Source organism: Schistocerca nitens, chromosome 3 (assembly GCF_023898315.1).
Source record: "Schistocerca nitens isolate TAMUIC-IGC-003100 chromosome 3, iqSchNite1.1, whole genome shotgun sequence".
NCBI classification, from domain to species: domain Eukaryota; kingdom Metazoa; phylum Arthropoda; class Insecta; order Orthoptera; family Acrididae; genus Schistocerca; species Schistocerca nitens.
Genome location: NC_064616.1, coordinates 487,074,261 through 487,091,664, shown reverse-complemented (window position 1 = coordinate 487,091,664; position 17,404 = coordinate 487,074,261). Strand labels below are relative to the sequence as shown.

The window sequence follows — 17,404 nt, the reverse complement described above, 5'->3', positions numbered from 1 at the left end:
ATGAAATCATCACAGTTAAAATAAGCATTCCATGGAATAAAATTTTTTCCTTTGGTCAACTGAATGACTTCAACAGCTACAATATGTTTGCTACAGAACATGATAAATAATTGACAAAATCAGATTAACAATACTTACAAGATTCACACTGATTGATCAACATAAAATTTAAAGATTCATGTAATACTATATAATATATTAATTCTTTCTTATAAAATAATATTTGAATACAACCAATTTTTGACACCAAAATTCTTTGGTTTCTATGTGGTTGAAATACTTTGGAGATTTTATAAGACAACAAACAAAAAACATAAATGTAAGATATGAGTAGTTACACACTACTCAGCTGTGTCTACAAATCAACATAATTTAACAACGTATCATTAGTAGCCATATCTAGACATACTTTCTTATATCTACTCTTTGGTTCCCGCTTTCTTGTGATGCAATGAAGAAATGTCTTCATCCACTTCTTGTCTGCCACACAGGTCTAAAAAAAAAATATCCTACATGGATTAAGTGTGTTGCATCACAAAACAAATTCTAACTAATTAATACTCTTTAATTCACTATGAATGCTTCTACAGTAGCAACTCCAATAAAATGTTATAAACGTGTTTTACAGGAACTGCTACCTGTCACAGATTCTTCATTAACTTATATTATTTCAGTATTGCGGCATGTTTGCTGTCAAATTTTATTCTATGTGCTTGCAATGGTACTCTAAATGATCTTCATTTTTCATATTGCAATATACATGGAAACACCATGAGAAATGTATGACTGAACCTACATGCAGATACTAGCCAAGCCTGCAGGTTGCACTGTAGTATCTGACCATGAATGAAACCTGTGCAATGTCCTCAGTTCAACTGCAAGTGTCAGTCATGGTCAGAACAGTATTCTTTGTAGTTTTGAGTGCATTATGTCACCGATAAGTGAATTTGAGCTAGGGAAAATTGTTGGTGCTCATATGGTGGGTGCTTCCGTAACCAAGGTAGCTGAAGTGTTTTGTGTTTCAAGAGACACCATATCGAAGATTTATACCGCATACAGGGAAACTCGAAAATCATCATCCACTAAGTCGCAATGCAGATGGAAGTGTGAGTTGGGTGATCGTGATGACAGACAGTACTGAAGAGAATTGTGATGAAAACTGTGAGGACAACAGCTGCAAAAGTCACTCCAGGACTGAATGTTGTACTCACGAACTTCGTCAGCACCAAAACAATACAAAAGGAACACTGTAAGCAGGGAATTGCAGGGTGAGCTGTAATTCCAAAATCACTTATCAGGTATCAAATGCTTGCAACAGGAAAATGTGGTGCATTAGGTGATGAAAACTTAACTATTGCAAGTATAAGTTGGTACGAATGGGCTTACAGTAAGCTGAATGCCCCAGAGAGCCATCATTATTTCATTTTACTAAGCCAAGAAGGGAAGTCAGACAACCATCTTTCTCTATTTACATAATGAACTGAACGTTCTTATAAAGGAGTTGATATGATGTGAAAACTCCATTATTTTTTCTTCTCCTTGTGGTCACACTATGATACTTTCATCTACACATGCTGACTCCAGTGCTCCTCCTTCAAAGTGCTCCGTAGACAGAAGAATGATGGCCCTCTGGAGAGTTCACTTTATTGCAAGCCCAATCATACGGACTTTAATTTGAAAATTCACCCACTGGAAATTATGAGTGTGCTTAAAACACTGGCACACACAACTTACACAGCCTTGGATCTGGATAGTTTGCTTGAAGAGCTTGCCCATCCAAAGACAATGGATATTCTAGCCACTAGATTTACAAGGCACTGTCACTTAAGGCAAAAACTAGGAACTGGATAAAGAGAATAGCACACCAGTAAAATCCCTAGCTTTACTTCCATTCGCTGGCAATATTTCACTCAAGATAGTCAGAATCCTCCAGGAAATTTCAGGTTAAAGTGGTTTTCCACCCACACACTAACATTTCAGACCTTCAGGGATCAGTGAAGTATGATTTGTTATTGCAGCACACCAGAATCCACAAAAATCTTGCCACTGTGGTATGGCTTACACAGTCAGTCATGCACCACATGGAAGAGTACTGTACTGAACATCAATGCTGTACTTGTCTTATGGAACCAATGATATTGCTGAACACTGTTTCTCCATTCAGACATTCAATGCAGTATGATAAAACAATCATTTTCACCACAGCTACATCATATTGGAACTCCATTATTAAAAAAATCCATGGGAATATGCATGGTATAAAATCTGATTAAATTTGATATTGGCTACCAGTTGGATAATGCACGGGCCCCCTTTCATTTACACAATTTTCTACAGATGAAGAAGGTAGAGTATGCCAATGGCCATGATGAGTGACAACCCTGAGGACAGCTGGGTTCCACAATTCCATCACTGAGGGTCCTGCCCACAGGTTAGTGTGGTCAGTGTACCACCATTATCTTAATGCATGCATGCAATTTACACAGCAAGCTAGTAAATTTCAGGTTGAGGGAAGTCTTCTTCAGTCCTTGATGCTCTACTGATGGTCACTAGAAGGTGATAAATTGAAATATCACATTATCAGCAGCGAGACCAAAGGTGGTTTTTTATCAAACTACTTCCATTATTAATGTGTTATGCATGTCAGATCTTTTTATTGTGTAGATACAAATTACTGTTTCCATTGATTTCTGTGTAAAAGGAGAATAGTAGATGGAAAAAAATCACCCACACAATTCTGAAGACTGCAAGAGCTGACAAGTGTAAGAATTATCGCATCATCGCCTTAACAGCTCATGCATCCAAGTTTCTGATGAGAATAAAATACACAAGACTGGAAAAGAAAAGTGAGCATTTGTCAGATGGCGATTAGTTTGGCTCTAGAAAAGGTGAAGGCACCAGAGATGTAATTCTCATGTTGTTGATAATGTAAACAAGACTAGAGAAAAATCAAGATACATTCATAGAATTTGTTGACCTGGAAAGAGTTCAACAACGTCAAATAGTGCAAAATTCTGAGGAAAATAGGGGTACGCTAAAGGGACAGACGGTAATATACAGGTTGTACAAGAACCAAGAGGGAATAATATGAGTGGATGACCAAAAACAAAATGCACAGATTAAAAATGGTGTAAAACAGGGATGTAGTCCGTTCAACCCGTACATCGAAGAAGTGATGACAGAAATAAAAGAAAGGTTAAAGAGAAGATGAAAGGATATCAATGATGAGATTAACTGATGAGATTGCTATTCTCAGTGAAAGTGAAGAAGAATTAAATGATCTGCTGAATGGAATGGACAGTCTAATGAGTACAACTACAGATGGAGAGTAAATCAAAGAAAGACGAAAGTAATGATAAGTAGCAGAAATGAGAACAGCAAGAAATGTAACATCAAGATTGATGGTCACAAAGTAGATTAAGTTAAGGAATTATGCTACCTAGGCAGTAAAATGATGAAAGACAGACGGAACAAGGAGGACATCAAAAGCAGACTAGCACTGGTAAAAAAGGGCATTTGTGGCCAAGAGAAGTCTACTAGTATCAAAGATAGGCCTTAATTTGAAGAAGATATTTCTTGAGAATACATGTTTGGAGCACAGCATTATATGGTAGTGAAACATGTACTGTGGAAAAACCAGAACAGATGAGAATCTAATCATTTGAGAATTGGTGCTACAAATGAACATTGAAAATTAGGTGGACTGATAGGGTAAGGAATGAGGAATGAGGATGTTCTGCGTAGAACTGTAGAGGAAAGAAATTCATGGAAAACACTCATAAGAAGAAGAGACAGGATGATAGGACATCCATTCTACTACAGGGAGCTGTAGAGGGTAAAAACTGTAGTGGAAGACAGAGATTGGAATACATCCAGCAAATAATTGAGGATATAGGCTGCAAGTGCTACTCTGAGATGAAGAGGTTGGCACATGAGAGGAACTCATGGCAGGCCACATCAAACCAGTCAGAAGACTGATGACTCAAAGGAAGAGCAGGGGGGGGGGGGGGGGGGGGAGGGGGGGGGGGCGGATGATGCTATTTGTGAGGAATGCTGCTATTTCCACATTTTACTGTACTCTTTTCCCAGAATAGATAAAATGAGGGGTGCTTATCTAGAGATTATGGAAAAATTTAGTTAATTTACTTTGCTCTACTGCTATTTTTGTGCCTCAATGTATGTAATACTATAATTGTAAATACTAATACTTATCAGTTGATAGCCATTTATGAACCTGTGCCACATATCAAAACAGTGTATTAGAAAACTACTAAAATGATACACATTTTTATTTTCCTTATCACAGCATTTAATACTGCGAGACTGAGCAAGACATATTTCTCTGTTAAGTACAACTGTTTAGCCACTATATAGGACACCTTCAAATCTTTCCTTCTCATTTATTTTGTACTTCAAATATGAATGCATTGAACATTACTTCACACAAAATTACTCTATTCACCGTTCAGTTATGCCTTTTTATTAAACAGCTTCTATAGCAAAAAAACAAAATACATCCATACAAAATACAAATTAAATGATGTAAAAGTTTCTTACCTCCACAAGGAATGCTAAGATCATGTGAACTGCAGAAAATCCCAGTAGATATAATCTATACATCTGCTGACCTTCAACATCTGAAAGTGATTCCACTTCAAAAAACTCTGCCACTGGTTTTAAGGGATACACTAACAACCATGCAGTAAAACTGCCAAGTGTTATGAGTAATGTTGTTAACAGACCTAAACAAAAACAGTAAGTGATAATTCTTGTCAGGAAAAAAAATAACAAAATTATAAATGGTATATTGTTATCTGTAACACAAATATGAAACTCTAACATAGATAAAATAGTCCTATATAGCCATTCAAAGAGAAAATAAATCTTGCACAAGAGCAGCCCAATAAGAGAGAGTAATTTATAGGGAGAACTGTAACAAGATACAACTCAACTGTGATAAATGTTATATTTTAAAGAGATGCCCATTCTCATTCTGTTTAATAATTCAAAATTTCATGATATGTACAAATGATGATCTGCATACTACAGAGATGATAAATTTTTAACATTTTAATATGACACACACGTCATCTGATACAGATGGGCACAGTATACACCACGGCTCATAAGCTGTATGCCTGAATACTGGCCTGACAAGTAAATACATTTCAAGTGCAGCTTATGCTGTATAACAAGATGTTCATTATCAAATGTAATAGATGTGTCTAGCATGACGTTTGTATTATCCACACTTTGGTTGGTCATCTACACGGGACTGTATTAAGTAAGAATGGTTAGGAGGCTGAAAATAGCAAATAAGCTGTGTGTGGCTAACTAACTGTGTTATAGAGATGCTCAATAAATTCTAATGAAGGACCCTAAAACAAAGGAACACCATGGCACATGAAAGACTACTTTTACTAAGCAAGATGGTGCAATGCTCAAGACAGAAGACTTACATTAGGGAGGAGTGTGGTTTCAATGCCTGCCTAATTTTCTAGATTACATTCTCTTTATGATTTCTTCAACAATCAATTTCTTCCTGAGGTAGAGATTTCTTCCCTCATTCTTGTCAAACTGGGCTACTGATTCATTTCTAACGACTATGTTATTGACAATATCCAAAAGTTAAGCTTAAGCATGGAAGGAGGAAAATGGAAAGAGAAACATAAGTAAATAAGTGTCAATGATCCAGATTCGCTCACAAAATGGGCATGTGTCTATTTGTATTAAAGAAGAGTGCTCCGAACGTGAAATATGCATCACTCAGAGAAAATTAAAGCAGTACATGATGCCTCAGTTGTGTTTATACTTTCGTTGTAAGTGAAGTGTAGCCATTTAGTATAACTGGCTGTATAATGCCACAAACAATGTCTTTTAAACTCTTTTATTCAGGGCGGAATTCTTATAGGCAGTACAAAGTTGACTAAGAGTGATCACTCCACAACGGGACATATGTCTAGCCTTACCTGTGTGGAAAAGTAGAGGGATGTTTGCAAAACAATTTTTCATTGTCCTCCAAGCATCTAAAGGTGTATTTCTGACAAATTATGTATCCAAGGCTCTTAGAAACTGGCTAGAATGCCTAAAATACAGTTCATGGCAGGACAGAAATAGACTTCTTTATTATGAACTTTTCAGAACTGAGATAGAACTATGACAATAGAGGTATGTTCTCTTTATAAATGAATCCAACTGCAACTGGAAGAATGATGCTCGTCAAGCATCTCCCTAGGAGGGAAAATGACACCCAGTAAAATCACAATAATATCAAGCAAAGATCTGTTTATTGGGGTAGGGATGGTGGTGTCTTGGTGTCAAGAGACTTCACAGTGAATGGATCTGCAGTGTGTCACATCTCTGTTTGTGGTTGACAAATACTATCCATCCACACTGAGCTGCTGAAGTGGATGAATTTCTCAGGGTGAAGTTATCCTCATATAGACTGGCTGACAAGGATTCTGAATCTTGTCTGGAGTGCTCTGGGATGGTGAAACAGCAGGCAGTCTCCTGTCATCAAGGGCTCTACCAGACATTCACAAGCTCCTGATCAGGAATGGGAGGGATTGCCAATACTCTTGAGCCACCTAGGAGAGAATTCACTCTAATTACCAAGGATGTGGGAAGGTAGGAATAAATATATCCTCTATTAATTGTTTTGTTGCCATGACAAGGGCTTTCCAGTTTCCCCCTTGCACTAATTACAAGTTTTGGACACTGCTATATGCCAAACACCATATCATTAAGCTTTATGTTTCTTTGTAACACACCTGACATCCTTTTCAGGAGACACAACTTCATTTCCTAGTTACACACCACTTCTGGTCACTAGTCTACGTACTGAATATTACGCACAATAAGAAAAATAATGAAATTCTCAAATACACCAATCTACATGCCACTTACATGTTCTTAGAGTGCCACAGAATAGTTTACACACCAAGTGTTCCAGATTCGAACTCAAGGAAGGAGATATTTGTGAAGAAAATACTGTTGATGGATTGCACAGTTTATATAATCACAAAATGGGAACTCATATGTTACTGATAATGGATATTGGTGATAAAAGTAATACAGGAGTTTAAAGGCAACAATTGCAACCATTTCTACCATGCAATATTATAAATGTAATAAGAAGAGCAATAAATGCTACTGATATCAAGTATCCTCTATCAAGAGTGGTATGTTACATTCTGGTCTGCAAATGAAGTTGCAAAACATGAAATGTGGAGGCACTCTAATGAAGACTGCCAGATGACATATTATGACAGCCTTCCAAGAGTTGTTTAAACTACAGTTGAAAGTCATTATCATAACCCCATTCATGGGAGCATATGATTACATTTATGACAGCTTTATTTAAAAGGTGAGTGTCTAAGGCACTTTTTCTTGTTTAGGCAGATATTTGCAACTATTTAAATGCAAATAAGATTATATTTATGTTTTAGGTAAATTTTGGAGCCCATTTACACCAAATAACAAATAATTTCAGTAACTCCCTTACAGAAGATCATCAACTGACAAATTTAAAAATTCTAACTGTGATTAACTAATTAAATAGTTTTTAAAGAGAGACTTTGTTGTCTGATACACACACTACCACGGCTGTGAGAGTATATGGTATGTTTATGAATTTTTGTGAGGGAGTGCAAAATGTGGAAGAGGAGAGAGGCAGCTTCTCCACTAATAGGGAGGTCATTACAAATGATGAACTAATTCATCCTGACAAGAATAAGGGAAGGAAATGGCCATGGTCTTGCCATCATCCAGCCACTTGCCAGCACTGATTTATGAACTTATCAGTCAGCACCTAAATGTTATAACTTTATACAAACTGAACTTCCACTGATCATCCTGCATTGTATCACTGCAAGATTTATACAGATTTGAGACAGAAATCAATTGTATATTTGAAATTAAGATATGTCATTTCTCTGTACCTAAATAAACAGTGCACTTAATAATGCTGCCTGAAGTAAATCAATCAACAGACCACATGTGACAAGTATAATTAACAGACAATCTCTCTCTCTCTCTCTCTCTCTCTCTCTCTCTCTCTCTCTCTCTCTCTCGACAGCTACTTGGTAAGACATCTGTGAAACTAATTTCCTGTTCTGATATTTTTGCAATCCATTCATCAAAACAAGCATGTGAAAATCTCAAAAGAAAGTAACAAAAGAAATAATAAGGCATAATGAACAAGGCAGTTTATGTAGCTTGCAATAACTTACAGATTGAGGTGCAAAAATAAAGTACTGCATTTTTGGCATGCAAGTCACATGCATCAATGCAATGGCACATCTTTCAAAAATATATTTTGTTATTAGCACAGTGTGCCCTTAAATTGAGTGCTAGTTTCTGTACTTGCTCATTTGAATTGTCCATGGAGATTCTTTTGCACAAAGCACACAAAACAGCAAGATTTTAAGACAGAATAAAGAGCTGCATTTGGCATAATTTTCTGCCACTTAACACCACTGAACACCAAAACAAATAAACAGAGAACACAAAGGCAAAATTATACAATACTGGAAAGTTCTGGGTAGGGTGGTATCTACTCACTGTATTGTTGAGCTAATGACAGGCACATTGTCCTAACACTTACGGAGATTTGAATTTTGTTTATGTGCTTGTCAATCACTCAGTACATCAACTGGTTACCTTCAGTCTTCCCATTATTTATATATACCATAATAAACATGTACTGAGCTTTTAAAACTTACAGTTTGTGTAAAATGGTGTACGATGTGGACGGCCTTTTGAAAATAATGCTGCAAGTACTAAATACTGAAAACAACTTGTACAAAATACTGTCGTATTTTCCCAAGACAAAATATGCTCCCCTGGTGTTGCAGGATCAATGGGCACAAACCTGTAGAAAAATAATGCAAATTAATTACAGGAAAAGCTATTTGTAGAAAACTTTTAGAAGATTACTTCCATTTCAATTTGAAGACTAAGAATAAAAACAACACGTAAAAAATATGCACATTTAAAAGATGCAATGCAGACTGTGGTGTGTAGAACAAACATAGTTAAAAATAAGCCTTGTTTTCCAAGTTCTTTAGAATGGCAGATCCAGCCTTACAATTCATTGATCTACAATCTTTGTTCAAGAAAGACTGCCATGAGGAAAAGAGGAAAAATCAGAATCCAAAACAGTAACATTTATGTTTTTATTGTGAAATATTAATATTGTGGATCTCATTCTGTTGTTCCAGATGTGATAACCCTGTTTGAACCATCTTGTATAGCTTATAATGAAGCAGACTGCCTTGCATGACAAGGAGATCCAAACTGAATTCATGAGCTGTTTCAACAACAATTGGTCTCTTACATCTACCACCCTGAGTGTGGTTTCTGGCAATTTTCCACACTGGTAAAGTAAAATGTTAGTTTGTTTCCCACTACAAACTCAAAAGCAGAATATTAACAACACAACTATACACAGCACAATGTTTATCTAAATCAGTAACTAGAGTTTGTGGTGACAGGAAGGGCATCAGGCTGCAGATATAAATTTTTGTATGTGGAGGTCCAGATCAAGATCATCTCTTTGCCTTGTAAGTTAGTGCACTGTATGTTAAGCTGTACAAGCAGGTAATCTTTAGTGACACATATTTAAAATTGCAATTGATCTACAAGAGTGTCCTGCAATATCATCCCACTTTACAGCAGCGCAGCCTGACTCCATTCATGGAAATTAATTTTAAAAAGGTTTTAGATTTTTCTAAGAGCCTCTCTCTATTATTTGACTAATCATTACATATAACAAGTAAAAAATGTGACTACTTGTAACATACAATGGTGAATGATAATCTCACATGCCTACCATATCATACTAACCCCATCTGACATTCACATACAGCTTAACGTCATGCCTAAATATGTAGGCTCCATCTGCCAGACTCGTGTGTGTGTGTGTGTGTGTGTGTGTGTGTGTGTGTGTGTGTGTGTGTGTGTGTGTGTTTTGTGGTTTTAGGGTGCAAAACTGCTATGGTCATTAGCGCCTGATCTGTGAATTAGGAAAACGTAAAAAACCAAACTGGAAACCAGCAGAAATGGGAGCGAAACTCAAAAAAGGTGGGGAAACTAAAAACAGAAGAAAAGCTTAAAAAACCAGTATAGAAGGGAGTTGTTTGTCTCCAAAAAGAGCTTCAAATGACAGACGTCAAGTCACTGACACTGATAAACTCGAGAACGCGATCGGCTGAGCGCGTGTCATCTGCTAAAATGGAAGATATATCAGGCGACAGCTGTAGACAGGAGCGTAACGGAGTAAAATAGGGGCACTCAAGTAAAACATCTCTCACCATCCACAGTTGAGAGCAGTGGGGAAAAAGTGGGGGAGGATCGCCACTTAAAAGATGTCGATGGCTAAAAAGACATTGCCCTATTCGGAGCCTAGTTAAAATTACCTCCTCCAGACGACGAGTTCAGGAGGAGGTGGTCCAAGCACAGGGAAGGGCTTTCACTTCCCACAATTTATTATTGCGAAGTGTCGACCAATGTGTGTGCCATAGAAGAGCAACACAACGACATAAAACACACTGTAGATCAGGGAAGGGAACCATGCGAACAGCAGGCTGAGGAAGAGAGACTGCAGCCTTGGCTGCTATATTGGTCGCCTCATTTCCACTGATACCAACATGTCCTGGGATCCAGAGGAATGCCACAGAGATGCCCCCAAAGTGGAGCAAGTGGAGGCAGTCCTGATTCCGGTGGACCAGAGGGTGGACAGGTAGAGCGCTTGGAGACTGAGGAGAGAGCTGAGAAAATCTGAGCATATAATATACTGTAGCCGCTGATGGCGATGGATGTATTGGACAGCCTGGAGAACAGTGTAAAGCTCTGCAGTAAAAATGGAACACTGGTCGGGAAGCCAAAATCGATGAGGGGTGTCGCCAACAACAAACGCACTCCCAACACCAAATGATGTTTTTGAGCCATCAGTGTAGATAAATGTGGTATCCTTCACTCGTGCGCACAGTGCAGCAAATGCCCAATGATAAACAAGAGAAGGGGTACCATCCTTGGGAAACTGACAAAGATCACAGAGCAGGCAGGTCTGGGGCCGGAGCCAAGGCGCTGCTGTACCCCAAGTTGTCAAGAAAGTTTTAGGAAAGTGGAAGGAAAGAGAACATAGCAGTTGACGGAAGCGGACTCCCGGTGGTAGTAGAGAGGAAGGGCAGCCTGCATACCCTAAATCCAAGGAGGCGTCGAAAATAATTTCATGGGCCGGATTAGCAGGCATGGAAGACAGATGGCTAGTTCAACGACTCAGAAGGACAGCTCGCTGATTGGGCAGTGGAGGTTCAGCAGTCTCAGCATTAAGGCTTTCCACAGGGCTGGTGTAAAAAGCTCCAGATGCTAAACGTAACCCACAGTGGTGGACAGAGTCGAGACGCCAAAGAATAGACGGCCGAGCAGAGGAGTAAACTATGCTTCCATAGTCCAATTTCGAGCGCACTAAGGCACGATAGAAGCAAAGAAGGACCACTCGGTCCGCTCCCCTGGAGGTACCATTCAGAACATGCAGGGTGTTAAGGGATCGCAGACAGCGAGCCGAAAGATAGGAAACATGGGGAGACCACCACAGTTTACTGTCAAACCTAAGACCCAAGAATTTAGCGACATCCGTGAGTGGAAGGTTGACAGGGCCTAGACGTAAGGAAGGCGGAAGAAACTCCGTACAGCGCAACAAATTGACACAAACGGTGTTACTGGGAGAAAAGCAGAAGCCAGTTTCGATGCTCCAAGAGTGGAGACGATTGAGACATCCTTGAAGACGTCGTTCAAGAAGGCTAATCCGTTGAGAGCTGTATGAGATCACAAAATCGTCCACAAAGAGGGAGCCCGAGACATCGGGAAGGAGACTATCCATAATTGGATCTATGGCAATGGAAAACAGTACAACACTTAGCACGGAGCCCTGGGTACCCCGTTTTCTTGGGAGAAAGTACGGGAGAGAGTAGTGTTCACTCGCACTTTAAATGTGCGCGCTGTCATAAATTCATGGATAAAAAGGGGCAGCCGACCTGGAAAGCCCCAAGAGAACACTGCGCAGAATGCCTGTCCTCCAACAGGTATCGTATGCTCTCTCCAGGTCAAAAAATATTTCTACTGTTTGGTGTTTCCTGAGAAAATTGTTCGTAATATACGTGGAGAGAGCAACAAGATGGTCAACTGCAGAACGATGCTTTCGGAAAGCGCATTGGGCAGGTGTTAAGAGACTTCGAGACTCCAGCCACCAGGCTAAATGGCAATACACCATACGCTACAAAACCTTACATACACTACTCGTGAGAGAAATGGGGCGATAGCTAGAGGGGAGATGTTTGTCCTTTCCAGGTTTTGGAACAGGAACGACAATAGCTTCCCACCATCTTCTGGGAAAAGTACTGTCAGTCCAAATTTCGATTATAAAGCCAAAGGAGGTAGCACAGACTATGGTACGATAAATGCAGCAACATTTAGATGTGGATACCATCCGGTCTTGGGGCGGAAGAGCGAGAAGAAGAGAGTGCATGTTGGAGTTCCCGCATGGAGAAAGCCGTATTATAGCTTTTCGATTATGAGAGGAGAAAGCAAGAGGTCGCACTTCCGCTGCACGTTTCTTCGGGAGAAAAGCTGTTGGGTAGTTTGAAGAGCTCAAAATCTCAGCAAAGTGTTGACCCAATGAGTTAGAAATTGTGTCAGGGTCTACTAAGGTATTACGTGCGACAGTGAGCCCAGAGACCAGGGAGAAACTAGGCGCGCCAAATAATCGCCGAATCCGACTCCAAACTTTCGAGGAGGGAGTGAAGGTGTTAAATGAGCTAGTAAGAAGTCCCAGCTTGACTTCTTGCTATCGAAGATGACGTGACAGCATAGCGCATGGAACTGCTTGTAACGGTTACAGTTGGCCAAAGTAGGATGGTGGCAGAAAACACGAAGAGCACGTCGCCGCTCACGTATTGCATCACAGCAAGCCTTTTTTCACCAAGGAACTGGGGGTCGCCGGGGCAAATCGGAGGTGCGAGGTATTGAACGTTCCGCGGCTGTAAGAATAACTTCTGAAATATGAGTGACCTCATCGTCGACGCTAGGAAAGTGACTGTCATCGAATGTTGCTAGAGACAAAAAAAGTGTCCAATCAGCTTGGGCAAACTTCCAGCGTTTCGGGTGCGTATATGGCAGTTGTGGCTGCAATCTAAACATACATGGAACGTGGTCACTCGAGTGTGTATCAGCAAGAGCAAACCATTCAAAGTGCCGAGCTAGCGGAACAGTACTGACCGAAAGGTCCATATGAGAGATATTTGTCATGGAGGCGGAAAAAATTGTAGGGTCCCCAGTGTTGAGGCAAACAAGATCCGCTTCATGGAAGATGTCTATCAATAGTGAGCCAAGCGGACAAGGACGCGGAGATCCCCAAAGCGGGTGGTGGGCATTGAAGTCCCCAACCAGCAAATAGGGGGGCGGAAGGTGACCGAGAAGATGAAGGAGATCAGCTCTTGCCATTGGTGTGGACGATGGAACGTATACAGTACAAAGAGAGAAGGTGTATCCAGAAAGGGAAAGATGGACAGTGACAGCTTGGAAGGAAGTGTTTAAGGGGATTGGGTGATAATAGAAAGTATCATGGAGAAGAATCATGAGTCCTCCATGTGCTGGAGTGCCTTCAACAGAGGGGAGATCAAATCAGACTGACTGAAAATGAGGGAAAACAAAGCGATCGTGGGGATGCAGCTTTGTTTCCTTAAGACAGAAGATGAGCGGTGAGTAGGATCGTAAGAGGATCGACAATTCATCCCAATTGGTTAAAATTCCACGGATATTTCAGTGGATAATGGACAAAGGGTGGACAGAAAAGGGAAGAATGTGGCCAAGGTTGCCCTCAACTCAACGACTGCTCAGAGCCTGCGACCGACAGCATGGAACAGCATTCAGCCGCAGGCAGAAGATCCTGATCCATAGGTTGTTTGGGAGCAGCTCCTGCCACCAGCGATTGGCCAGTTGATCGGCTGCCAGCTGCACGCGTTGGCGACACAGATGATGGCCGGGGGCGGTTACCGCCAGGTGGTGCTGTAGATGAGACATGCCGTGGCGGAGAAGGAGAGGAACTGGGTTTCTTATTAGCCTTCTTGGAGACAGGACGTTGAGATGGGGGAGGAATCGATGGTTGTGAAGTCGGGGTACGTAAAAAAATCTTCACGAGTAGGCTCTTTTTTAGAAGTCCAGGTGTCTGATTTTGGGGCTTGTGATTTAGCAGAACCCGATGAAGGGTGAGTCATAGAAGGAGCACGTGATAGTGGGGAGGCTGAACGGGCGATCTTTGCACTGGCTGATCTGACGAGTGTGGCACTAAAGGTGAGATCACAAGTCTGCGTAGCTGCCTCCTTTGTAGGCCGAGGAGAGGCAAGGACAGTGCTGTAGTGACCTGTGTGTGGCACAGTGGCCTTTCGACTGGTGAATAACTTTCGAGCAGCAAAGGTCGACACCTTTTCCTTCACTCTGATTTCCTGAATGAGCCGTTCGTCTTTGAAAATGGGGCAATCTCTAGAGGAAGCAGCATGATCACCCATACAGTTGATGCAACGAGGGGATGGAGGTGGACAAGCACCCTCATGGGCATCCTTGCCACACGTAACGCATTTGGCCGGAATAGAACATGACTGGCTGGTACGATTGAACCACTGACACCGATAGCAACGCGTAGGGTTTGGGATGTAAGGGCGAATGGAAATTATCTCATAGCCCGCTTTTATGTTCGATGGAAGTTGAACTCTGTCAAACGTCAAGAAGACAGTACGGGTTGGAACCAAGTCCTTGTCAACCCTTTTCATGACTCGATGAACAGCCGTTACGCCCTCGTCAGACAGGTAGTTTTGAATTTCCTCGTCGGACAATCCATCAAGGGAGCATGTATAAACCACCGCACATGATGAATTTAAAGTGTGGTCGCTTCCACCCGGACAGGGAAGGTGTGTGGCAATGAAGTATGCAGGAATCTTTGAGCCTGGAGGGCACTGACTGTTTGTAACAACAAGGTGCCATTTTGTAATTGGGAACAAGACTTTACAGGACCTGTAATTGTATTGACACCTTTCTGAATAATGAAAGGGTTGACTGTGGAGAAGTCTTGACCTTCGTCCGACCGAGAAACAACAAGGAACTGTGGTACTGATGGAAGAATTGTCCGTGGCTGAGACTCATTTAACTTTTGCTTGTGAGCAGACATAGTAGATGATGAGGAAACTATTGCGGAAGTATCCCCCATGATTACCGGCGTCTCCTTCCTTGTGGGCCCTCTCTGAGGGCACTCCCGCCTTAGGTGATTGTTCACACCTCAGGTCACACCTCCCGAGAAATGGACGGTGGGACCAATCGGCACTTTCGGAAGGTACCAGCTCGGGTAATCACCCCTCCCTGGGCCTGGCTGTTACCAGGGGGTACGTACGTGTCCCACCTGTCTACCCGGGGTGGGGAATTATGCTTTACCCCATCATCGGCTATGCGTGGGAAAGTGTGGGTTGGCCTTTAGACATGCACAGGGAGGAAAAAAGAGAAAGGGAGGAACAAAGAAAAGGAAAGGAAAGAAGAGAGGTCTCAAACGCCGCAGCGGAGAAGAGGGTAAGGAGAAGAGGTAAGGAAAAGAGAAGGACAAAGGAAGGACAGAGACTTGCCAGCAGAGAAAGAGAAGAAGAGAGACTGTTTTACAGTTTCAAGCATCCGTCTCCGGACGTAGGCACTAAACATACTCCCAGAGGGGGAGAAAGGGAAGGGAAGAGGTGGAGGTGGGGGGGGGGGATGGGGAATGGGGAAGGATGTGGTATAGGAAGGTATGCAGCCTGGAAAGGAATAAGGGCCACACTAGCTCGGGGTCCCATGCTCGCTACGCATGTATCCACAAAAGAGTTGTGGACCCCCTTGTGTGTGTGTGTGTGTGTGTGTGTGTGTGTGTGTTCAATTTTGACAAAGGCCTTGTTGGCCAAAAGCTAACTTTCCGACAGTCTTTTTGTTGCACCTTTCTGTGACTCAACATCTCCACTATATGGTGAGTAGCAACTATCCTTTTCATAATATTGTTACGTTCCATTCTGGATTTTCCATGTTTGATTATGTACATTCCTTGATAGTCCTGCTGTAAAAGAGGGGAATACAGAATGTTCCAACAAATCTCTAATTGCTGTCATCATCTCACTGTGATATCTTATTTTATTACCGTATGATGAGTACCACAGTTGCACACATCAACACAAGCAGTATTTGTGGTCAAATATGAGTCAAGGTGTCTATTATTTATGGAACTTGCTAGTGAGCCTGTTGCATTTGAGTTTTTATTCCAAAATCCCTAGAAGCTTGAATCTTGTCTTGTTTCTTGAAAAAGTCTTATCTTGGTGGAATCTTCTGATTCTATAGTCAGTTGCAGTATAATCCAAACATTGCAATAAATAACACAGACAACAGGAAAACATATCATGCAGACTGGTCAGAGCTGTGCAAAAAGCATGCAGATCTCCATCAGTGGCATCACGTACATTCTCAGTAACACTGAGGTCAAGAGAGTGGCAACTATAAGGCCTCCTTTCAGTCTGTGTGAAGATTCCCCATACAAGCCTACTTCACCCATCAACTTAATTGGCACTCATTTTGCAAGCACGTTGTTTTCAATGTACTCACACTTTGCCATAAGCATATACGCAAGTACAATGCACCTTCTCAGTCTGGATGACCTTATTCCAAGCTATCAAATCCAGTGATTGTGTTCCTGGATCATTCTAATCTCTACTCAGTAAAAGGAGAGTGACACATGGAGGAGGAGATTAGACTTTAATGTGTCATAGGCAATGAGGTCATTAGACATGGAGCACAAACTCGGATTAGGGAAGGATGGGGAGGAAATCAGCTGTGCCCTGTCAAAGGAACCATTCCGGCATTTGACTCAAGCTATGTAGTGACACGTGGGATGGGAACTTCTGTACCCTAGAGTAAGAAGGTGGTTCTGGATGGGATGGCTAGTCATCAGCTCATCAAATGACTATGATGATTATGGTGGTGGTGGTGGTGGTGGTGGTGGTGGTGTTGTCACTGTTATCATAGTCGTCATCCAATACTGAACTGACTAGTAATGCACTGCATTATGGCCCGGATATTTGCTGTTTCTAACAAGTCTGTGGAGAAACTGTAGAGCAGAGACACCCAGAACACTAACAATTAAGAGTTAAGAGCAAGTACAGGAAATTTTAGAAGGTGTGCAAAATTGGTCTACTGTGTTGGTCAGAAGCAGATGCTGCCTCTTGCCCCTCCTTTCAGGAGCCACTGTCAGTCAAGCTCCATAGTTACATTAGGGAAGAGTGGAGGCAAGGTTGGGGGGTGTTACTGAACAGGATAAAAATCCTGTGTCAGACAGGTATGACCA

At 41.3% G+C, this 17,404-nt stretch overlaps 1 protein-coding gene across 1 annotated transcript in view; it reads right to left on the bottom strand.

The window, feature by feature from the left end:
- Positions 1–273: 273 nt before the first annotated feature.
- Positions 274–17,404, bottom strand: part of LOC126249633 (polyamine-transporting ATPase 13A3-like) — a 264,428-nt gene continuing 247,297 nt past the window's right edge. Inside the window, exons 20-22 of the mRNA XM_049951311.1 lie at positions 8,724–8,872; positions 4,558–4,742; positions 274–493 (exon numbers count right to left, since the gene is read on the bottom strand). Coding sequence (XP_049807268.1) covers positions 356–493; positions 4,558–4,742; positions 8,724–8,872 — 472 coding nt within the window. The 3' untranslated portion in view covers positions 274–355. The remainder of the gene's footprint in view (positions 494–4,557; positions 4,743–8,723; positions 8,873–17,404) is intronic.